Here is a 24,177-nt window from a genome sequence, read left to right as displayed (position 1 = left end):
CGAATCGCTTTACTTCCAGTTCTTACCATGATATAGTAAAGAAATTGTGAAGCTGCGTGTATGCTGTTACCACAGACAAACAGACATAACACATTGAACACTTGCTCGTCAAAAACATCGTCGTGCAAACACTAACGACATCTGTTGATTTAAGTTAGTTGGGCAAATCACGAACCAGATGGCGGTAGTGAGCAAACGTCAAACTCGAGCAAATCCGATGCGCGCGCCACGAATGGTCGATTGGCCAACTAATGATTTTTTAAATTAACCAGTAAATCAGTGAACGATGGAAATTTTATGAGTGTTATGTCTGTTTGTCTGTGCTGTTACCATCTTTTCGGAACTTTCGCGTTGGCTCTTTTACCTAGATCCTTTCATATGCGTGTTTTTTAGCGATTTTGATTCAAAACATGAGCCTGGACCGAAAATCGTAGATTTTTTCCATTGCAAAACCAACCCAAGTAATCATGGAGCTATATATGCTTGCAGATAATACAGCCATTAAAGTTGACTGAAAGTGGAAAAAGGCCCTTTTACGACCGAGATAATGCTTTATTACTTTGACAAGTTGAAATAAAACATAAGTAATGCATCGCTGCATTTGTAATGCTGAACTAGTGTATCGTTGCTTGACAGTTAATGAATAAATGCATCTTTACATCGTTAAAACTGATCTAATGCAATTAGCATTTGATTTGCTGATCTGTGATTGATTACCTGCATCAATTAATGCTTGGTGGTTACTTGGGAACGAATAATCGAGCGAATAATCCAGTCAAGTAGGACATGGAAAAGGATTTAAAAATCAAAAATAACCCTTCCTGAGTAACAAATCTCTGGCGTGCTGAGCATTTTTCGATTCATTTTTCAACAGCGCGTGTGTGCGTGATCATGCATTTTTATTAAGAGTCCCATCGAGTAGATCCGATCAAGAAACTAAAAGATTTTGACTCGGATTTTGACGAAATCAAAAATCAAAACAAAACGGCAAATAACGTTGGCCGGGTTTGCCGTTTTGACATGTGGCGCCTTCTCTTCGCTTATTGCTACTTGGCAATCCGACGGCTATGTTTTTTACACAAGTTACACGCCATCCAGACTACAAGCTATATCACTTGATATAGAGTAGCTTGACATCAAAGTTCACATACCTTATTTTTTCTGTAAATAATGCATATGACATCTCATGTCAAGATTCCCTTTATCAAGTAGCTATATCAGCAGTCTGAACGTAGTCTTAGTGAGTCGAACTTGAACGTCTGTCTGCGGCTGTATGTCGCGATGTTACCATACCAGTTATGAACAAGGTTATGGGGAATTTGCAGGTGTTTATCAGAGTCTATTATATCAAGACAAAATTGTCAAAACGATTTATCTGCTTTTGTAAACAAAGATTCAAACGACGATTTGACGAATCTGATAGCTCTCCCACGCAAACCAACACCATCGATAGGTAGGTGAAGGATTCCGCTACCTGTTGATGGTGTTGGTTTGCGTGGGAGAGCTATCAGATTCGTCAAATCGTCGTTTGAATCTTTGTTTACAAAAGCAGAAAGTCGTTTTGAAAATTTTGTCTTGATATATAGAGTTGCGCAAAGAGTGAAGCCAAATCTACCTATTGAACTGTCAAACTGTCTACCCAAGTAACCACCAAGCATTAATTGATGCAGGTAATCTATCACAGATCAGCCAATCAAATGCTAATTGCATTAGATCAGTTTTAACGATGTAAAGATGCATTTATTCATTAACTGTCAAGCAACGATACACTAGTTCAGCATTACAAATGCAGCGATGCATTACTTATGTTTTATTTCAACATGTCAAAGTACAATTAATTGCATATTATTCGGCAACTCGGCCGTACGAAAACCATTTTTTTTGTTAAATATCTTGGCTGTGCATATGCACAGCATACACACTTAACTCACTTCACCGTATTCGGTAAATTTTACCGAAATCTCAACAGCAGAACTGTTCGGTAATTTATTTTACAGATTTTTTGTAATTTTTTCCATTGCTCAACTGTCAAAATCACCGAAAATCAGTTGAATTATTTACCGAACAGTTCTGCTGTTGAGATTTCGGTAAAATTTTACCGAATTCGGCGATTTATTTTAAGTGTGTATGTTTCGAAATAGACAAATTGATATGAAATTTGCGAAAAAGAATCCACGTGTCTTGGAGGGACTCGAACCCTCAACCTCCTACTCTCTAGATAGGCGTGATAACCCCTACACAACAAGACCACTTAAAGGTCACGTTTGCGGAAAAGCCATCAGAATCCGAGTACCAACCTCCACCGCGGTTAGCTCTCTTTTTTGCAAATTGAATATCTTTCGGATGCTTGATTTGTCCAATCTCCACATGTGCTTTACTATTGTATACCCACAGCCAAGCGAGTGCACATTGTTTATTAAACGAGAGGATCGCACTCCATGCCCCCAGTAACTGTCTGGGCGGGACGGTATAGAATGCGAATTCAATCGCACTCTGCTGTGCCAAAGGCTTGCTTGGCTAAAGCATTTGATGAGTTTGATTGCCTTAACGTAAGCGGTCGCGTGTACTCAGACGACTAATGACGGTGAAAGACCGACACTTGATTACAATTAATTGCATATTATTCGGCAACTCGGCCGTACGAAAACCATTTTTTTGTTAAATATCTTGGCTGTGCATATGCACAGCCAAGATATTTAACAAAAAAATGTCAAAGTAATAAAGCATTATCTCGGTCGTAAAAGGGCCTTTTTCCACTTTAAGTCAACTTTAATGGCTGTATTATCTGCAAGCATATATAGCTCCATGGTTACTTGGGTACCTATCGAGCAAACACAAAACAAATGCTTGTTGGTGAGGCGGAAGTATTGTTATCGCCTAATGATTATTATGGCGAATTAAAACGCATAAATTGAAATGTATTAGATGTGATCTAGAAACAACTTCAAAAAACATCAATACATTCCCCAATAAAGTAGCAACAAGAAACTCACGTGTTTGCACTTTGTGGGTGACTATGTTATCGAATTAAAAAGCTTTAGAAGTGAACGCTCCCGTGAAGTCACTTGAAGGGTTGAACAAAAGTGAAAGTTGGCAACATAATAACAAGAGCATCATTCAGAATAAGTGTAATGGGCCAAACACAATGGATACGTTTGCGTGCGTTTGACAGTTTTCCCATGGGAAAACTGTCAAAACGCACGCAAACGTATCAATTGTGTTTGGCCCATCAGAAAGATCCTCTTTGCGTAACTCTATATAATAGACTCTGGTGTTTATCATTGTTTTTGAAAATGATGAACCATAAAGAATCTTTTAAATTATTGCATATGGTACCGTAGATTAAAGATGTTGCATGATGTTGGTTTGAGGTCAACATACAATAAGATTGTAAACCAACAGCAATATAAATAGTAACAATAATACTTATTCTATCTGAACAATAGCAACAATACCGCAGATCGTTTTTGATTATGCGGGCTGATGACCAAAGATATTTTAGTTACTAGATAAAGATTGTCGCTGTCGTCGCTGTCCGGAACATCCCCATAAAACATCCTACCGACTTTTCCCCAGATTTAGTCGGTTTTCGTCGGCTGGATCGGCCTACTTTGCAGCCGACTAATCGGTTGTTTGTTGCACAGACGCTTATGGGAGCTTAACAGGGGCGTTAAGCGATTAAACAGTATATTAAATCGGCCATCCAAATCAGTAGATTTGAAGAAATTTAGTTGGTTGATTAATCGGCTAACATAGCCTAGCGCAAAAAATCAATTACATCGACGAAATCGGTCGATGAAAACCTGAAGAATCGCATGATTAATAAACTGATTCCGCTTAAGAATAAAATATAGCCGACGAAATCGGCTGATTAAAAGCAACTAAATTGCTCGATTAGTAAATGTATTCTAATGAATAGTAGACGTTTCCCGATGAAATCAGTTGTTTTTATTCAACTAAAATAGGCTATGAATCGGATGTTTTAAACTGAAAACAAACATAATCCGACGAAATAGGGTGATTTATTTTTATTAAATCGAGCGATGTATATATTGAATTAGTTTAGTGAACGGCGATGGATACGGCAAGATTTGACAGGCCATATTTATTGTGTCAAATTCTCCGTTTCCGTCGTCGTTTCGCTGGCATTGAGATTGGTGCTTTAATCCTAAATTCTAATAGGCACCGTAGGTAAAAATTAAAACGGGAAATCTTTGGTCCCACCTTCCACCAGTTAGGACGAAAAGCCGTGTGTTGGGTCCGGGTATGGGAGTCGTTTTCGTGGGCCCCTGTTTGTCACTCATGAGGAAATAGGCTGACGAGAAAAGAACGCAAATGAAAGTTGGTTTATAAATGCTTTTAAAACGAATACGCAATAAATACTTTCCTGCTTGAAGGTTGACTGCCTTCGAAAATTGTTCCATTTAGTCACCATAACCTAACAGACTTTTTTACTTCAGGGTTCGCAGTCTGATCTGGCCAATTTACCATAGGAAACAATGGGATAGGATTCCTCGTCGAATTCCGCCTGGTGCGAGCAGCAAGTAAAGGCACGACCCAAAATAGACCAGAGTTTTTCACATGTTTTCGCTAGTGAAAACCCAAATTTTAAACTTTTATAATATAAAAGATGTATTACATATTACCATAACCTCCGAATCCATATATATATATTCCGACCAATTTTCATCAAGAAACAGGATTCGCCGTCGAAACTTGTTGCGAGTCAATGATAAGTGCTGAAAACTTTTTGCGATACTTTCTTCACAGAAACATAAATACAAACACATATTTGTCATCGTTTTGCACTAAACTTTACAATTTACATGGAATATATTCACTTTTTGACTAATTCTAATAATATTGTTTCAATAATCACAACAACTGCATAATCATGAATAATAATATGCTAGTCAAATGTAATCTGCCAACTATTATCCCGATAAAATCGTCTATATAAACAGTACTTAATCTATCGATTGATACGTCGATATAAATTATGTCTATGAGTCACCCGACAAAATAGGTTAGCCATTCAAATGATTTGGTCGGCACCCGATTTAGTTGGTATTTTTGAAGGTTGATTTTTACGACACCCGATTTTGTCGGCGATAAAAATGGTTGACTTCGTCGATAGCTTGGTCGACATCCGATTTCGTCGGTGGAAAAATCAGTTGGTTTCATCGGCACCCGACTTCGTCGGTGTACCTGGGAATTTCCCATCTGTCAAATGTTTTATGGGGATCTTTTGCTGGCGAGGATAAGGGAGCTAAATGTCAAAGAAGGAAAATCCATACGATTTGACAGGTATGTACCACACATGTTTCGGACAGCAGAACAAAGGGAACAGTAGCGACAATCTTTATCTAGTAACTAAAATATCTTTTTGATGAGCGCGACAATATCTATACATAAATTACATATATGGCAACGCTGAAATACGAATGTCAAACAATGTTTCGTAATCGATGGATGACGTTTTTGAACTTTTGACATTAATCGCAGTATAAACTCCCCTTTTCGTTAAACAAATTGATGTGAATCCTGAAATTTTTCCAATAGTTACAATTTCCAACTTAATATTTGTGAGTTGTTACCCTATAGAGGCCAGTGCAGTGTATCGTAAAATATATAAATCGGAATCCTTCGGAAAGTAATATACGTCAACCCAAAAATTCGCCAAGACCCACAAGCAGTCATGTAATTTTTCCTACGACTTTTTGTTGATTGCTGCATCTCTGGAACAAGTAGAGGACGGAAGGAAGTACAACAAGAACGAAATCAAATAAAACCATTCGATTTTGGAAAACGTATAAAACAATGATTATGGATACACGCAAACAGTACGAATTGAAAGAACAGCGAGAGGAACTTTCGTCGGCAATCCAATTACCACTGCGGAACACCAGAAGAATTAAGGTTTGAATGTTTGTCATTTAGTAGAGGGATGTTTCGATTTGCCTTACAGCTCGGGAATTTGGTGGAAGTTGTTCCCATGTATTTTCAAGGGAGCGGGATTAACGGTATTTTACACGAAAAGATAAATTAACGATTAAAGATAAATCGAAACACTGATGCGACCAATTTGAAACGATTTCTTGCCTCTTGTTGCAGTTTACCTGTTTTGATGTGTCGGAGAAGTACCTCATCTTCGGGGCCAATTCCGGATCTTTGTACGTTTATGATCGGGCGAGTGTAAACTTCCTAAGTATAATTCCCAGCCAACTAGGGACCATCAGTCAATTGTTGATTTCGGACAATGGCAAACAGATCGCGGTGGCAAACATGCGCGGAACTATCGGTATCGTACTAGATTTGGACAGTTCCGCTTCCAAGGAAGTACTTGTAACGGAGCTTGGAGGAAGTGATGGCGCAGCCGCAGGCAGAGCGGTAGTCAACCGTGCCGGACCAACAGCTTTCGTAACCAGTTTCTGCTGGGGAGAGGACGACAAAGAGTTATATTGTGGGGACTCCAGAGGTACAGTGTCGCTGCTACAGCTATCATTGTTTATGGTAAATAAATGTACCAGATGTGAATTTAAAACAATAATAATAATGTCTTGTCTGTCTGATTTCAGGGAAGAAATATTCTCAATATAACACTCAGTCCAGTTCTTCTGCTCGATAATCAAATCGTACAAATTGATCGGTACAGGGAACTGTTGCTGGTATCAACGTTTTCCAAATGTGTTCTATGCAATACTCAGCGAGAAGAATTCAAGCAGGTATAAAATATATTTTTAATTCCAATCCGTTTAAACCTTATTGAAATTGAGTCTCTGAAACATGAATAATATGCCTTATTCTATGAGAGTATTTTTGTTTCTTCCTAGATCGGAAATCGACCTCGTGATGGTTTGTACGGTGCTACGTTCATCACTCCGAATGGAGCATATTTCAACATACCAATCGAAGATGATTTGGAGGAATTACAGACGCCAGAAGGTAACGATGGCAACGACAACGATCAAAAACCGTCACCATCATCGCAGAGCGTTGTTCAGGACGAAGTGAGGATATTCTGTTCTCGCCCTGGTTCGCGTCTCTGGGAGGCAGACCTTGATGGAAATGTTCTGCGAACGCATCAGTTTCGACATAAATCGGTTGATCGCGAAGCGAACGACCGTTGCAATGAGATAATTGCATTCAAGCTGCTGCAGAAAATGCTGGGTCGGTTAATTTTGGTGCATGATGATCGGGAGATATTCCTGATAGATCCGATCGCTTCCCAGACGGTTCTATGTGTTAATAATGTAGGAGACATTTGTAGAGTGAGTGTAGTGGGAGAGGAAATTTACGTATTCGGGAATGATCAAACTATGGTAAAACTACGGCTAGAAATAGAGCTCAAGGAGCAACCGAAAGGAATACCGAAGAAGATTAATGGCAAGAAAGTATCTCCTATGAAGGAAAACGGTGTGTATATTTTGGATCACTTGTTCAATAACAATGGATCAAAGGAGAGCACATTGCAAACAGAAAGTACAATAAAAGAGGCTTTGGCATCTGTGGTTCGCGGAAAGTACGGCCGTAATATCAAACAAATGTTCCTCGGCTACGATCAAGTGGGCCCGGAGAGGCCTAAAACTTTAAATATTTCAAAGGTATACAATAGTGAGGACAATTATAATAATATCGTTCAAGTCTTGCCCACCGATATGTCGAATTCTACTGAAGACGACTGTAACGAAGAAGTTGTTCCCAAAAGGAACCCACCAAAGAAAATGTTCTCAATGTCGCTTCTGAGTGATTATCAGCTTAGTGAGGAGGATAAGACAGTCCGTAATTTATACTTGGTGTATCGTTCGTCTATAATTAGTAATCTTAATTTTGCTGACCGCTATGCCAAAATCTTCGATGCTTACGATACGAAATCTATTGTTAGTTTACTGCATAAACTGGAAATTGTTATGGACGAAAATAATGAAGAACAGTCAAGGGTCAAATGCATTAGAATATATTTCGACTACTTAAAAGTAGAGTTGATTTGGGAGATAGATGTTGAATCTAGAGCATTCATCACACAATGTTTTATAGAATTCAACAAAATGCTGCTACATGAAGAGCTCTGCGAGCTGGAAAAGTGTGAATCTTGCGGACACTACTTAAGGACCAATACGAACTGTCACTATTCGGAAATAGGAACCACGCTAATTCAGTACTATTGGTCCCGAAAGGATTACACTCAATGCTTCGAACTTGTACAGCAGATTCCTTACCTGTGGCACACGATTACCAAATTCTACATTCAAGATAGCCGGGAGGACAAAACAATTCAATGCATTTGGAACATTGGTGATCCTGGTCTGCTGGAACGTGCAGCCAGTGAAATGTTCACACTAGAGCACTGGCGTCAGCTCTTGGATCTCGTACTCACTTGTTACAATAGCAATAGTTTGATGTGCTTGAACTGTGATAAACTCTGCACGCTTGCCGACGCCAGTCGTAATCCAATGTGGAGCGAACAACAAAATCGAGCTCAAGGCAATCCGAACGACAATAACAATTATAGCAACAACAATAACTCCACTTTTACTAGAGATAACTTCAGTAATATTAAAGCAAAGCACTTTTACAGTTGGAACTACATTGTAAACACGGCCATCGATCAAGAGTGCATCGATGGGAAATCCTTTTTAAGTATGTTACGTGGCTACGATGAGTACATTCCGAAGGGTGCAATTAGCACAAGCTTCTATCTAAAATGCCTGCTGAACGTATCGGACTAAACGCTTTAATATCTAACAAGAAGCGTACATCGTTAAACGATTTAAAAAAAATCGAGTCTAATAGTAACCTAATCTTTTGAGTAAAAACAATCAAAAACGTTTCGTTCTGCCAAAAAATGTACAAATTTTATAATCTGTTCTACAGTTCTACGGATTTTTTTACACTTTAGATTTCATTTTTAAATCATTTTACTTTCTTCACTGGAAGGTGAGAGGCAACGCAGGCGTTCCCTCACAACATATATTAGGTAATGTGCATGTACTAGAATATATAACTCATAGTATGCAAAGTCTGTTTTTGCATCCGAAAAATATAAGTAGTGGCATTAGGTAGCGAGCTTTGAATGTTTAACCTATAAATGAAAAGATAATCTACACATCGAGACGGAAATCAACATAAAGTTTGTTCCAAAGATGAGAAAGCTTTGATTCGTTGAATTCAAATTTATGGTCGGAAGTATTTCATATCGCGATAAAAAATGTACACATAATCAAGCGTATTTAATAGACATGAAAATCACGGAATATTCGTTTTTTTTTTGCGTAAACGTAAAAGCGCGACAAATTTTGTTCCAAAGCGCATTTAAACGTTGTACGAGAACACAATTGTTTCCGGCTGGTGCCAGTAGTATTCCGACCATATATTCGAATTTAGCAAATAGTCTATTCAGACTAAAAGCTTTATCACTCGATAACGAATATCTTGATGTCAAAGGTCACAAATCTTATTTTCATTTAATATAATATCAAGTAATAAAGCTCATAATCTGAACAGACTATAGACATAGTTGTAAGGCCGTTTTTACTGGCCGACGTTCTATTTCAAATTTTGACAGTCGATTATTTGATTTGGTCTATTCTACTGTCAAAATTTGAAATAGACCGCGACCAGTGAAAACGATCTTAAAGGGCTTTCACAATCATGCAGATATACATACAAACGCATACACCGAGAATTGCATTGTGAGCACTGATATATTTAATATAAGGTATCTATCTGTACACTAAAACAACCCGTTTTCTCGGAAATAAACACGCTTACGAATAGCAGCATTCCCGATTATTTGTTTAACGAGCTGAAAGAAAACTAATGGCCAACGTTCGCCGCTTGAGGCGCCTGCAACGTTTCTTCTTCCCACGGTCGTGGTCCACGAATATTTTCCCAATTGTTAATGTCGACATCCCTCACTTTTGCGTACTCGCTTTCCAGTGTGACCTCCTCTGGCTTCTTCATCAACAGGCCATGCTTTTCAGCCTCTTCGACCGTCAATGAACCTTTCTTGGAAAAGGTGTATCTGGACGGAACAATGATTAGAATTTTGTTTAGTATCTTATTAGTTTTTTTATCGCGAATTTTGCAATTCCATTATTGCCAGAGGACTTAAAACCAAACCTATGTGAGTTTACAGCGTAACGAAGCTATTATAGTGTATATCTAAATGCCTACTTTCAAGTAGAGCCTAATTCTGCGCAAGTTCGACCTTTAAACACAAGGACGAACTAAATTAGTTAAAGTGAACTAAAATTTACGTTTACCGTACAAGGTTAGTATTTGAAGTGAATCGGCTTAGCGTAGCCGCCTTTACATCCATATGCGAAATGCGGCGAAAGATGTGAATGATGTAACTTGTACTAAGTCTTCTAAGTGTAATTTTATTAAAATCAACAATAAATTGTTCAAAATACGTTTACCTTAGTTGTGCAAACTGCTTCAAGCCAAAAGATCCCCCAATCATCAGTAACATAAACGGAACACCAAATCGGAAAAACTTCCGTTTCGAATAATATTGGATCTTCCTCTGTAAAGTATCCATGCTGTCTTTGGTTTCTGTAAGGATCGACTGTTTTCCAATAGAGATTTATTTTGCATCATCTTTCAAAAATACTAAAATAATTACCTTTTTTTGCTTTTCGCTGGTGGCTTATTTAATTAATACGTGAAACAAAACTAATGTTATTTAATATTGTTTTTCATTAATATTAAAATGCAGCAAAAACAAAACTGTAAGTGATGCACTCACGAGTCACGCGGCACTCACTCAGTGTCATCATCAAACGATTAATGACGGTTTTGGACGCACGGAGATAATTTTTCGTTTTGTCTGTTCAAATATTACGTAACGCAATAGGGGGTGGGAGTTGTTTTATTTTTGTTACGATTTGTTACGCAAAATATAGGGGTGGGGGTCCTTAGAGAAATTGTTACGCGTAACAAATGAGAATAAATATTTATTTTTTTCAAAAAATGGTTATTGTCTTCAAAATAGCATAAAATACACAAAAAATAATTATTTATTGTATCGTGGTTCAAATTCTACCAAAAACAAGATTTAAAAAAAATGTATTTGTTACGCGTTACGCATAGGAGTGGGGCTAGTTCTAAATTTTGTTACAGATTGTTACGAGGGGGTGGGGGGTTCTTAAAAACAACGTTTTTCGCGTTACGTAATATTTGAACAGACCCTATATATTAAAAACTTTTAAATACGTAGGGTTAGAATTTTGAAAAACTACATGTTAGGCTTCTTATATACTTACACGTAAAAAAAATTTAATGTTGTTTCCCGGATAAAAATGTACTATTGGTTCAATAGTGTAAACAATTGAATTACCATAAAATGTACGGTATACAATAGAATACATTGTTTCTTGATGGTTGCACAGATTGTATCAACACTGAGGATACAATACATCAACATATTTCTCTAATGTATTGCCGATTTCACCAATTTGAAGAGTTATGTGTAGATTGTGATTTGCCCGCTTCTTTTTCTCACACTCACTCTCATTTCGGGTTGATCGATTTTTGTTACTGAAATTTACCCAAATATAACCCATTACTCGTTAGTCACATGTAAGCGTGTACACTAAATCGATTCCCGCCAAGATTTGACGTCTTTTTGTTTTCGGATTGAGCACTCACACACAAATATTATACACGGAAAATCAAAGTTTTTTGAGTGTATTGAGTGTGAGAAAAAGATGACTGTGAGAAAAAAAATCTCGCAGAACTCTTATAAAGTGCAAAAAGCGCAATAACTATACTTGCAATTGTTTTTGGAACGTTTTCGTACATAAGTTTCATACATTGATAATTTTTTAAACGTTTCTTTACATTGGATATAAACTATATAACAATATTTGCCTCAAAGCGCCAAATATGCATTTTTTCCCTTTAAATTGCATTGTTGAACAGTAAAGCTGTCACAACTGAGAAATTTAAAATCGTATTGTTTTACTATACAAATACAATACAATCCATTGTATTTTGAACAGTTTTGTTCGGATATTTCAACAATATATTAACCATACACTCTATTGTGTTACGAAAAAAATGTGTGGAAAAATCTCAGATTTTGTATAGTTACGATACTTAACAACCCGTACATCACATAACATATAGGCATCTTTGCCGTGGAATGTGGTCCTTCCATGATTTTGAGACGCTAGCGAACCTAGGTGGAAGTCAAGCTTTACTGAACAACGCGCATAAGACAGAGCAGCATCACATGCTTTGCTGTCTCTTTCCTTCGTCTTGGATATACGAGAGTGCCGTTCGTCGATTGTTGATACACAAAGAGCCTACTTTGAAAATTGCAGTTTGTTCTATGATGCCTATCTGTTTTGTGCGTACATTCTATTGCGTAAACTTCATTTACGTTTGAGTAAATGGTTCATAACAATGCATTCTAATGTATTTCTATGGTTTCATTTACAATATAATCTATTGCCAATTTAATGTTATTAAAGGCTCCGTCAGACGTTGCAAGCAAATCACTCGTGCGAGCGAATGATTTCGCACTCGCAATTGCAGTCACACGTAGCAGTTTTTTACTTTAAGCAAATGACAAATTTACTCTCATGCAAATATAAACAAAAACGAAAAACTTGTTTTTCGGCCACAAAATCTAATTTCATTACAGTCGCGATTCGCTAGTTGGGCCACGACCTCGGCCCAACTAACGAATTCGGTTTTTTAGTTGGGCCAACTGACAGCCATTTGAACACGTGTATTTCGACTTGAACATCACAAATGATGTCCAGTGACGCCCAATCCCGTTTTCCGTGTTTACATTGAATTTTGACATACGGTTGCTTTTTAGTTGGGCCATGGCCCAACCAGCGGAGGCCCAACTAAGAAGTGACCCAAGTATTAAAATCCCAACCAGCGAATCTCGACTGTACTATTTTTGCAGTGCAACACTGCCACCTGAAAACGTTTTCACTTTTGCGAGCGAAAAATTTGCTAGTGCTGCACTAGCAAGCGCAATTTCGTTTCTGCGAGTTGAAAATTTTTAACGCTTAGCAGTCACACATTACAAGCGAGCGTTTGCTTACGAGTTGTAATTTGTTTGCATGCAATCACTTTCAGTGTAGTCAGACAGGAAATTTTTTGACAGTTGTCACTTTCTGCGAGCAAAATGCTCGTTGCGAGTGGTTTGCTTGCAACGTCTGATGGCACCTTAATAGTAGTGTTACAATAAATTGTATTGTAATTCTACTGTATTTTTTATTCGGGTTGTTATTATAGACACTATAGGTACCATAGACAAGCCCAGGCACGGTTGGGTTATTTCGATTAAGTGTGTTTTTCCACTTTTTCGCAGTGTACCACTCGAATTTAACGTCACACGCTGCGTTGCTTGGGTTGCAATAGTGACGGCATGCTCGTTTGGCTACACTAACTGACAATTCGTTTGGCTACACGTAAAAAAATAACCTTCTTATATGTTATAGCAAAAAAACATTCGAAAATATTGCGCTTTTTGCACTTTATAAGAGTTTTGCGAGATTTTTTTCTCACAGTCATCTTTTTCTCACACTCAATACACTCAAAAAAGTTTGATTTTCCGTGTATAATATTTGTGTGTGAGTACTCAATCTGAAAACAAATAGACGTCAAATCATGGCGGGAATCGATTTAGTGTACACGCTTACATGTGACTAACGAGTAATGGGTTATAATTGGGTAAATTTCAGTAACAAAAATCGATCAACCCGAAATGAGAGTGAGTGTGAGAAAAAGAAGCGGGCAAATCACAATCTACACATAACTCTTCAAATTGGTGAAATCGGCAATACTTATACTCTTCATTATGCCACCTAATGAATGATCGCGTATCAAAAAGCTAATAACATTCATAAGTTAATGAAAAGTATTAGTTTCGGAATGTATGTGACTAATGCAAAGTATAAGTTTTTTCTTATACATACCATTCAACGCTTGCTTTGGCAAAAAAAGTATCAGAAATCTTAATAATAAACAACATTAAATTTTTTTTACGTGTACACTCGCCATCGCCATCGTATACTGTTAACATTCTTAACAACCCGTTTCTCATACAGTCTGGTCTACGAAAACCTTAGTCACTATGGTCAAGTTTTGAACGATAGACTTCTTTACATCAAGCTCTATCTGGTAAAAGGGCGAATGTCGCAAGAGAGGATTCTCTTCGTCGACTTCCCCTCTTTTAAATAAAAGTGACAAGCAGTGGATTTCATCGCGGTTTATCACCTCAGAATGCAAGTTTTCATTGTTTTCTTTCGTTCTGAGGGGGAAAACCGCAACGAAATCATCTGCTTGTCACTTTAATTTAAAAGAGGGGAAGTCGGCGAAGAGAATTCTCTCTTGCGACATTCGCCCTTATTCCAGATAGAGCTTGACATGTGCAATGCGCAACGAATAATTTTCAAATTGGTAATTTCTCTAGTGTTACGTCTGTTTGTCTGTGCTATACTATTCTCGTCTTTATTCATATACGGGTCTCTTTAGCTGCCTGACACCCGCACTCACTGATGCGTGAGTGCCCCAGGTCGGTGTGTGTGTGCGTGATTCGTTTTCATGTCTCTTCAAGAGTCGCGAGTGGCGAAAGTACGTGCAAAATGTAGATCCTTCGGATAGTTCCAGATTTTCCTTATAAAATCGCGAAAACCCGTTGCAATCGTTCGGAAAATAGTGGCATTGTGCGCCTTTAGTACTAATCTTGTGCAGTTAATTGAAAACAGTATCAATATTCTAAGGTAAATCCGCGGAAAGTGACAGACCACTTGAAGAAAGTTCGAATTTTCACTTCGGCTGTGGATTACAACCACAACTACACAAGCCCTCTGTAGTCGAGGGGGTGAGGAAGTTTTCGAGACTTTTGTGCACCTTCTGTCGGGGGTGGTCAGAAGTGCAAAGTGCGTGCGAGTGCCCATTCGAGTTACCACGGCGGGAATCGAATTTTTCTGTGTGCGTAGTAAGGTTTAGCGCCGTGCCATAAGCAAGATTGTGTACGTGAAACTGTGGTGTTTATTTTCCTTTTGCGGTCACCACTGTGCAATCCGCCCCAGTTCGATCTGGATGGGATGAAACGCGTACCAAACCACAAAAACCGCGATAAAAGTTGGAATTGTAGTGCTGATAACTACATCGTATAGTGAATATTGATGAATATTTGTGGCTCCTGAAATATTGTGGGATAAAAAGTTGTTAAATAATCAGTTTAACTAGCAAAAAACTGAATCCGACTGTTGGCACGGTTTATTACTCAAAGATCACCCTCAACATTGTAACCCGTAAAAAACAAAATAAGGTAAATACACTTGACTTCGTCAGGATAGCATAGGTATATTTTTCATATTCGCAGTACACTTTTTTTTATCATTTATAATAGGGTTTTAATTTACGCGAAACATGTTACCTGCGTACAGTCGCCTCTCCAAATGTCGATATTTAACCATCTATTGATTATAGAAATAGGGAGAGATCGAAGAATGGAACAGTATCGAAATGGATACTAGATTGAAAAATGCTCGTTGCTATGAAAAACAACAACAAACCAAATGTTTTTCTTGTTTTTGATGTGTTTGTTATTGCCCAAAGATGGTCTATAGACTATAGGTCATTGTGCGCGGAAAACCTAACCTCACAATTTTGACAGGTACTGGTCCTGTTGTTTACGTTTCGGACTTAGAATTTTTTTTAACCAAATTAAATCTGCATATTTCACGATGTTGAGGACCTTCCGTACATTTCGCATTCTAATATAGGTAATTATCGATAGGGTTTGGGTAATTATCAATCAGATAATCCAAAGAATGATACAAATATATCAAAATAAAAATGTAATCGTCTATAAACAACAGGACCAGTACCTGTCAAAAGTCGTGCGTGACGTCACTGCGCAATGGAGTATACATTTGAATATATCGACAAAGAGAGAGTAAACAGAAACGTTGTTCTGGCCGAGGAGCAAATTATATTACAGTAATATCCCGATTTTATCACCCCTGGTGAATTTTGGGGTGATAAAATAGAGCATGTGACAAAATCGGGAAAAAAAATATTTTCAATTTTTTAATTTATTTTACAAATATGAATTAGTTTATGCCTAGGAAAGGCAAAATGCGTGAACGGTACTCGTTATTTCTTGTTGAAAATGCTTACAAAATCCTTCGCAGGTACTGGAAAGTTATTCATAGAAAATTCCATGCGGTAAAATTTATTTCTTGAAAATCATTGTTGTTTATGGTTTTATTTACGAAAATAAAAAGAACGAATAAAATTTTTGGGTAACAAAATCGGGTCGAAAACGTGACAAAATCGGGACGTGATAAAATCGGGTCGAAAACGTGATAAAATCGGGGGTAGACAAAATCGGGGAGTGACAAAATCGGGTCGACACTGTATGTACTTTGCGTTCAAACTTCTGTATAATTAATTTTCAATCTTTCAATCCTTCATGTCTGTACTTTATCTTATTGCATAATATTCTCATATCAGTTTTTACCAAGCTCTGCTTCTTCTTCAATGGCTCTACATTTCAACTGGAGCTTGGCTTGCTTTTTCAAATTAGTATTCTACATAATATGTATATTATAAGCATTTCATCATTTCATCAAACATTTTATTCAATGTGCATTATAGATGTAGCATGTAGGGTCTCCAGCTAGCCTTAGGAGCAAAGGCATAGTATTGCCAATCCGGAGATGGCGAGTTCGATTCTCGATCCGTTCTAGGATGTTTTCGAGTGGTAAAAAATCTTGACTCCCTGTGCATAGTGTATCCATTGTACTTCCCAAACAAGATACATTCTCATACAATGGCGGACATAGAAGAGCTTTCAATCAATAACTAAAGAAATGCTAGTAGAATACTACGATGAAAAGCAGGCCAAGTTCCAGTGGAAATGTAGAGCCATCGAAGAAGAAGTACATATGTAGCAATTAGTAAATGAATGTGTCATGACGTCCCGGATTGACAGCCTCGGTTCAGCCTACTCGTCCCAAATTGACAGGATGAATCAGCAAATGCTGGATAAATAGGAAATAGGATGTCTAGAAAATCTGTAAAAGAACCGAATAACCAGCAGAAAATGGGAATGCAGTCTAAACATGTAGAATGAGATTGAGAATCTTGACAATACCGGTACAAATCTAGGAATTCTGAAGGAATAACAAAAGTTGTGATTATTTGTCAGACTCTGGATAACGCAGAAATTTTAGGAATAATGAAGCATTTGAATAATCTGGAAGGGCGAAGGAGTGTTGAAATATTAAGGTTTGAAAATGGGTTTGGGGGGGGGGGGGAGTTTCGGAACATTTTTTTTTTCGGCAAAAAATTTCTTCTTAAAATGTTGTCTCTGGGGGTTATGTCCAAAACTACCCCCGTGGCTACGCCACTGGGTCTCTTAAAAATGAAAATACCTCTGTTTTCGCTCTCACATGGCGATCACGCAAACTACCTGTACTGAATTCCTCCCAGGAACTTTTACAGAAATTCCTTCCAAAAGTTGTCTATTTTTGGCTTTCTCGTACAACAAAGTTGTACCGAAAGGCTATCATTTCACTCCGAAAACGAACTTTTTATAGAAGCCTCTGAGACCCACAGTATTATATACCAATCTACTCAGCTCGACGAGCTGAGCACATGTCTGCCTGTCCGTGTGTGTGTATGTGTGTGCGTATGTGTGTGCACAAAAGCTATAAAAAACATTAGACAACTTTTCGTATAGTAATCCTGAACCGTTTTTTTTCGCAACAAGCTTTATTCGACAGGGGACAAAGTCTCGTTGATCACTATTGAATTTTATAACGATCGGTCATTGCGTTATGAAGAAAATTGTACATAGGACCATATAAACCCCATATAAGGTTGGTGTCTTAACTAAATGCGAGAAAGGCACCACCAACGCTAGGTGGATTAATCTGGGTTTTTCCTGGTACTTCCATCCAAGGTTATTAGGTTCTACAGTGTCTGTACGTAACCTCACTCTGATGACAGATTAGTACCTAGTACTTCGCGTTGGACTCGGGGGCAGCCAACCAATCAGGAAGTCGTACCTTGTCGGAGTCCTCGTCGGAGTGAGTGGATAGTACTACTGAACTGTCAAGAAGTTCATTTGACGAGGACCGAATTTATTCGTGACGTCATGCTGCAGAACCTAATTACGCTGTGAGAAGAAGTGAAGTAATCGCGGAGAGATATTAAATAGACTAATGCAAAATGAACGCCCCCAAGAAATTATGAGCGGGTCGCATAATGAACGCAAAATGAACTTTTGTTCGAGAGAATACCCCGCTCAAGTGTCAAAATCCATTAGGTGAGTGAATTTGATGAACTCCTGTGCAGGTCTATTGGTACGTATCGGCTGATTCATCCCAAAGTTTAAGCCAAAGCACCAGGGTTTGCAGAAATTGCTCTCGATAGATAACGAACAACGATAAAAGAGAGGCAAAAACCTCTTCGAATCATAACAAGCCATGAAAACAAAACTTTCACACTTGTATACAAGTTGAAAAAAAAATCTGATTCGGATAGGCGGCCCCCACCGATGGGGTTTGATGAAACGCTTTGTTCTCGCTCATTTCACGTTGGGACCATATTTTTTTCAAACAGCTGTGTAAAACAAGTTGAAATGCATCATCAAAACCGGTGCCCCCCGCAATTGGGGCTTATTGAAAGAAGTTTATCATGGGTTGTAGCCCCCGCATCAGTTCATTATCGTAACAGCTACCGAAAAACTTCTCTCACGGTATGCTACCTATCGAGAGTAAATACAGACATGATAAGTGAGAGATTTTCTCATTCTTCTTTGGATTCAAACCCTGCAAAGCACATAATATCATATTATGATGCAATGAAGAGATATCTCGCTTAACAATTGATTAGGGCCTACAATGAAAAGTAAACAAATTCAATTTTAACACCCTTCGATAGTATCCTCTAATAGCTACTAATAGTATAAAAATATTCCGCATCTTCAATTAAATTACTTAGAAAAAACTAATTTTTTAATGGGCCTACAACGTGTTATTTTCAAAATATGTGTAGGTCCACCCTAAAAAACGGCCAAGCCACTCGTTTTTTTCTGTCTGGGATAAGCCTTCTCCAATTTCGGGCCGATAACGGGTATTTTTTCCGAACCGTCATCGGCCCGACCTCGGAGAGAGAAAATTTCCCCTCCCGAAAAGCCTTATCCCGTGTTTACTTTCGAAAAATGCCATAAACAAAGGGTCTATGAATGACAAGCAAATGCAGAATGACTTATCAAGAGGGCCAATTCCGGAGAAAAATATGAAAATAGACTTAAAATTTTATTTTAACGATTTCGACACATTTTTGCATGTTTTCGATGCAGTTAAGGTTATGGATAGATAAATAGTGTTTATTATGTGCTTTTGGGAGTTTTTGCTGCATAAAATAACATAAAACTGGGAAATAGGAATAGAAATTGTGATGCATTTTTTCGAACAGCATTTTCTCAATGTTTACGTTTTGGCTGTAGGCCCTTTTCAAATGTTACGCGAGATATGTTCATTATGACGGGAAGTAAAATCATAAGCTATGAACAGGTTAGTAATTATAATATTTCACTTTTGGTCGAGACTGTTTGTAGCATTCGAATGTTGGTGGGCGAGGAGTGAAGGCGGACTAGGGACACTCGCTTGACTGTGGATATACAACAGTAAAGCACATGTGAAGATTGGACAAATCAAGCATCCGAAAGATATTCAATTTGCAAAAAAAGAGCTAACCGCGGTGGAGGTTGATACTCGGATTCTGATGGCTTTTCCGCAAACGTGACCTTTAAGTGGTCTTGTTGTGTAGGGGTTATCACGCCTATCTAGAGAGTAGGAGGTTGAGGGTTCGAGTCCCTCCAAGACACGTGGATTCTTTTTCGCACATTTCATATCAATTTGTCCATTTCGAAACATGTGCTGTGCATATGCACAGCCAAGATATTTAACAAAAACCCGACTTAATCCACCTACAGTGAATGGAACCCTTCTTACACCTTTGAAAGGTTATGGGTGCACTGCATATTACAATTACTATGCATGAACATGAACTTTAATTGGATAACAAATAAACGAAATTTTATGCTCGAAAAAAAGTTCGAATCTTTAGTTGGTAATTTTTTTTTCGGAGTTCAGAAATATCAGCAGGATCCAATATCCGATTGAAAAAAAAAAATTAAGTTAAGAGAGCTCAATCAGATAGCAAACTATTGAGATCTTGAAGGGGCTCTATCTTGTAACATACACATTTTATATCTAGTTCTTTGATCTGCGATTATGGTAATAGTAAAAGGGGAAAAAAAAGTTATATGAAATTAATATTTATTATTTTTACAAATAAAATAATTCAAGCAGCACCAAGACACAAGTGAGAAAGTCGTATATCCATAAAAAGCGAAATAAGCATAAAGCAAACATTGGTAAAATATTATTTTCATCGATTTCAAAATAAAAAAAAAGGATATTTCTGGAAATTTAACAATTTTAAAAAAATACAAAAAGACTGCAGATTTGATTTGCCGCCTTAAATGGCAATATTACAGCTTCTGTTTAAGCCCAACAGAGTTCAAATTGGGTCATAGACGGCTGAGATATTGGTGTGACAATTCTTCATTAATAGTCTGAAAATATGTCTCATATTCGTATTTCACAGATATCTCTGAAACCGAATTTCCGATTGCAGAAAAAAAATAATGGGTCCAATGACAAAAACATAGCTTTCGTTTAAAGATAAAATCATGCAAATCGGTTCACAGACGGCTGAGATCTAGATGTGACATTTTTTTGTAACGCACACCAGAGGCGACTCGTCCATACGTTCTACCTGTTCATGGAACAGGTAACCATTTTTAGGTCAGAAGTAGGAAATTAATGTCTTGGCAATTAATTATTAGGGCAAATAATTTACTCAGTAAATTTTAAAACAAAGTTTCACGTAATATTTCCAATGATTTTATCATCTAAACATCTAAAGAAACAAAATATTTCGTAGGTAGATCAAGTTAACGCCACATGCTTGCCTTACAGTCAATTTGCAGCTAAATGTGTGTTTCCCCGACACACCACACCCCATCGCAAAGAAAGCTTTTGCCAGTCGTACGATCCATAATGAAGAACCAACAGCAGTCAAATTTAAAGTTTTGCGCCATGACAAATGATTTGAAATAATTTCCTCCTTGGTATGCTCACTCGTTCTCCGCGCGCAGAGAACCAGCGTGAGCGTTGCCAGCTTTCTCCGTTTCCTCACATCATACTCTTTCGCATGCGAAGCAAGCACGTTTAGATGCAAGTTCTGCTATGCGCGCAGCAGGAATCGAACCCGTTCGACGCGCTGCGAGAACAATCAACTATGCGACGCACCTTCGGTTAGACTCGATCGTAGTGTCGGGCTGTGCTTTGCCGAAAGGCGCACCGCGCACGATTTCGTTCATACTTCGATGATTGGAAACGGTTTGTTTTTTTTTCTCCTGATGAATATGCAATGCATCAAGAACAATATTAAATTAATGTTTGCGTTTTCAAAAGAGACATTAAATAATGCTTTTTACGAATATTCAAAATCAATCAACATAGAGAAAAAGGTATCCAGCTTTCCACGCTAGCCATAATGGCGACTGCTATAATTAAATCTGACATTAACTGCTTCCGACGCTGAATTGCAATCGACGCTGGAATTGTGTAGCTAAGCAACCAGTTTTACCTTGTTTGTTTACAGGGGGTGGAAAAATCTGTTGGCAAGAAAAAACTGGCGAAATAGAACTACCATTTCAATAGAAACTCGAAGAACTCCTAAAACAAGCAACAGAAAGCCAATATGGCAGTTAAAATACATGTAATTTAGGGATCATCTAGCATTAGCAATATAAGGACCATCACGAAAGCATTTTATTTTATTTTTTGTTTTATTTTCCTAACGATGAGTATCAGCGGAAAATTGACCGTTAGGAACTCAACATGGCTAATGACGAGCTGCCCAAGGATAGATCGCAAGCTGAGCCTTGTTAGAGTAGGATGAGGTGACAGAGGATCCTAATATGTGGCCGCCTCGGTGTCAGCTTCTAAATAATGTTCTAGTTTTTTTTTGTTTTCCCTCATCAGAAACCCAGCCAACAAGTGTCTAAACTCTAACGGCTACCAGTGCTTTCTCATGTTGTTTTCCGATTCCGTTAACTTCAGAGTATGAATAGCTCAAAAAATTACCAGGAATTCTAGCACATTCCACTTATCTCTGGCTTTCTTCAGGACACGATGTAAGCATATCTTTTCGATGCCAGCGAATGTTGAAGAGCTTGTTGTGGTCTTTATTAATCCCTTATCTATGTGTCGTTCTTCTTCCGCTCCCACGACGGGCTAGCTGGATACGGCAATTCAATTCTCAAGACGATAGGGATGCAAGTCGTCGTGTATTCCAAGTAGAAGTGTTAATGTGTTAAGCTAACTTATAAATAAACTTGCAGAAGAGTTGATAAACGAAACTAATAACATTATCTTTCATTCATTAGTATGTACTATTCTTTGCAAGGTTAATTCTTGTGACATCTTGTTACCAGTTAGAAGAAGATTGGCTTTCCTCAACAGCAAACGATGATCCGCCAGGTGACTACATCGGCAATCTCTATCTTTGGTTTATTGAATCTATTTTAGCATTCTTGTTGGTACAAGAAGAATTAATCTAAAGTTAAGGTAGATTCTGAATGTTTGTCAAAAATCATCGTAAAGCATTGTTTGCCGTTAATGGAACTCAATGTGCAGTCAAATGCACATTCTAGCTTCTCCGAGCGTGACTTAAGTATTACTTAAGTGACTTGTATGTATAAGAAACTAGAAATTAGCTAACATTCGTTCTTACTCATTAGGAAATGCTAAGAAATTTGATTCGACAAATCAGCACAGCTGGGTATTTATGTTCAAATTCCTCTTATCAGAGCTTGAAATAATCGAATATTTTTGGTGAAGCCCATCGGCCTTCTTTGTCACCCTCACTTCTTACATATTCATATTCGGCTGAACTTTGACAATTTCCGATCAAATATCAGTCAGTGAGTATTTATTAAGATTTCGTAAACTAATAAATAACTGTAAAACTAAACACTTTAAAGATGATTTCAACAATTACTCACATAGATCTGACTCCGACTTTGAACTGAGGGACAATTTTAGTGCCAAAAGTCAACATAATTAAGGCCAATCAAACGCAGTGACCATTATCAGTACCAATCAAATGAATGAATATGTGAAGAAAAAAACTGAGTAAGTCATTCTATGTTTTGAATAGTCATGCGACGTTTGTCAATATTCGGCCTGAAGTTGCTTCGTGAAGGTGATTATTTTATGCTCTGCCTCTTATCGTATCCCCTCGGGAAAATTAGGATCCGAGTGCAAAAACTAAACTAAAATAAGGTATTTGCGTCGAGTGCAAAAACTAAACTGAAATGGGTTGCGTTACAAGCTGAACAAGAAGAACTTGTACTTTGACTAATTCTTGCGTTTGAATGCCGAATTGTTTTTCTTCCCCCTAAAACATAAAAGAGATGAATATGATTCGTCAAATCAAGAAATTGTTTCTTATTATCGTTTGTTACGAGAATTGAATATTCTCCAGTTTTTTTTTTTCTATTTTGTGCTGGCTCAAGTAACAATAAATAAATAGTGTAAGATAGTTGCTAAGATACAACCACCGTCGGGAGCGCCGAAAGCAGTTAACCGTCGGAAGCAGTTACTGTCAAATTTATTTATAGCAGCCGCCATTATGGCAAACGTGGAAAGCTGGATAGTTTTCACTAAATTTGAAGAAATAAATAACTGGAATACATTTCAGCTTCTAAATGTGACTCATTGGTCGTCACAATCTAGGGTCGCATTAAACAATAATTGTATAATTATATACTAATTATATACTATAATTATTATACTGATAATGGTTAATAACATTTCTTTTATAGCAACAAAATATGTGAGAGTTTAAACATTAACGGCGATGGGACCCGTGTACCCCGAATGGTGGAATGAGCCGAATTGAAAGATCTCTATTCTGAGCAATATCCAGTTATTGCTAACTGCTACCAAGTTAGATTTTAGACGATTTGCGAGAGTTTAAAATTTTGAATGCATCTAAATTTAAAACATTTTTGTAACAAAAGAGATTAATAAGTTATTTATTGTTTTA

The 24,177-nt window shown here is 37.7% G+C and overlaps 3 protein-coding genes across 3 annotated transcripts in view; 2 read left to right on the top strand and 1 right to left on the bottom strand.

The window, feature by feature from the left end:
• Nucleotides 1–5,477: 5,477 nt before the first annotated feature.
• LOC134225905 (BLOC-2 complex member HPS5 homolog) lies at nt 5,478–9,780 on the top strand. The gene is made up of 5 exons (XM_062706343.1): nt 5,478–5,653; nt 5,752–5,919; nt 6,115–6,513; nt 6,579–6,725; nt 6,834–9,780. The coding sequence occupies exons 2-5, from the start codon at nt 5,821–5,823 to the stop codon at nt 8,727–8,729; spliced, it is 2,541 nt and encodes an 846-aa protein (XP_062562327.1). The 5' UTR covers nt 5,478–5,653; nt 5,752–5,820; the 3' UTR covers nt 8,730–9,780.
• Nucleotides 9,686–10,768, bottom strand: LOC134225910 (cytochrome c oxidase assembly protein COX16 homolog, mitochondrial). Its single transcript, XM_062706348.1, has 3 exons — nt 10,628–10,768; nt 10,422–10,570; nt 9,686–10,024 (listed from the first exon to the last, which is right to left on the bottom strand). Exons 2-3 carry the CDS (start codon nt 10,541–10,543, stop codon nt 9,817–9,819), a joined length of 330 nt encoding a protein of 109 aa, XP_062562332.1. The 5' UTR covers nt 10,544–10,570; nt 10,628–10,768; the 3' UTR covers nt 9,686–9,816.
• Nucleotides 10,769–14,583: 3,815 nt separating this feature from the next.
• Nucleotides 14,584–24,177, top strand: part of LOC134225231 (protein AF-9) — a 36,410-nt gene continuing 26,816 nt past the window's right edge. Inside the window, exon 1 of the mRNA XM_062705124.1 lies at nt 14,584–15,304. The gene's annotated coding sequence lies outside the window, so the exon portion shown is untranslated. The remainder of the gene's footprint in view (nt 15,305–24,177) is intronic.

The sequence above is a fragment of the Armigeres subalbatus genome, chromosome 3, assembly GCF_024139115.2.
Source record: "Armigeres subalbatus isolate Guangzhou_Male chromosome 3, GZ_Asu_2, whole genome shotgun sequence".
In the NCBI taxonomy this organism is placed as follows: domain Eukaryota; kingdom Metazoa; phylum Arthropoda; class Insecta; order Diptera; family Culicidae; genus Armigeres; species Armigeres subalbatus.
This window is presented reverse-complemented; position numbering and strand designations above follow the sequence as displayed.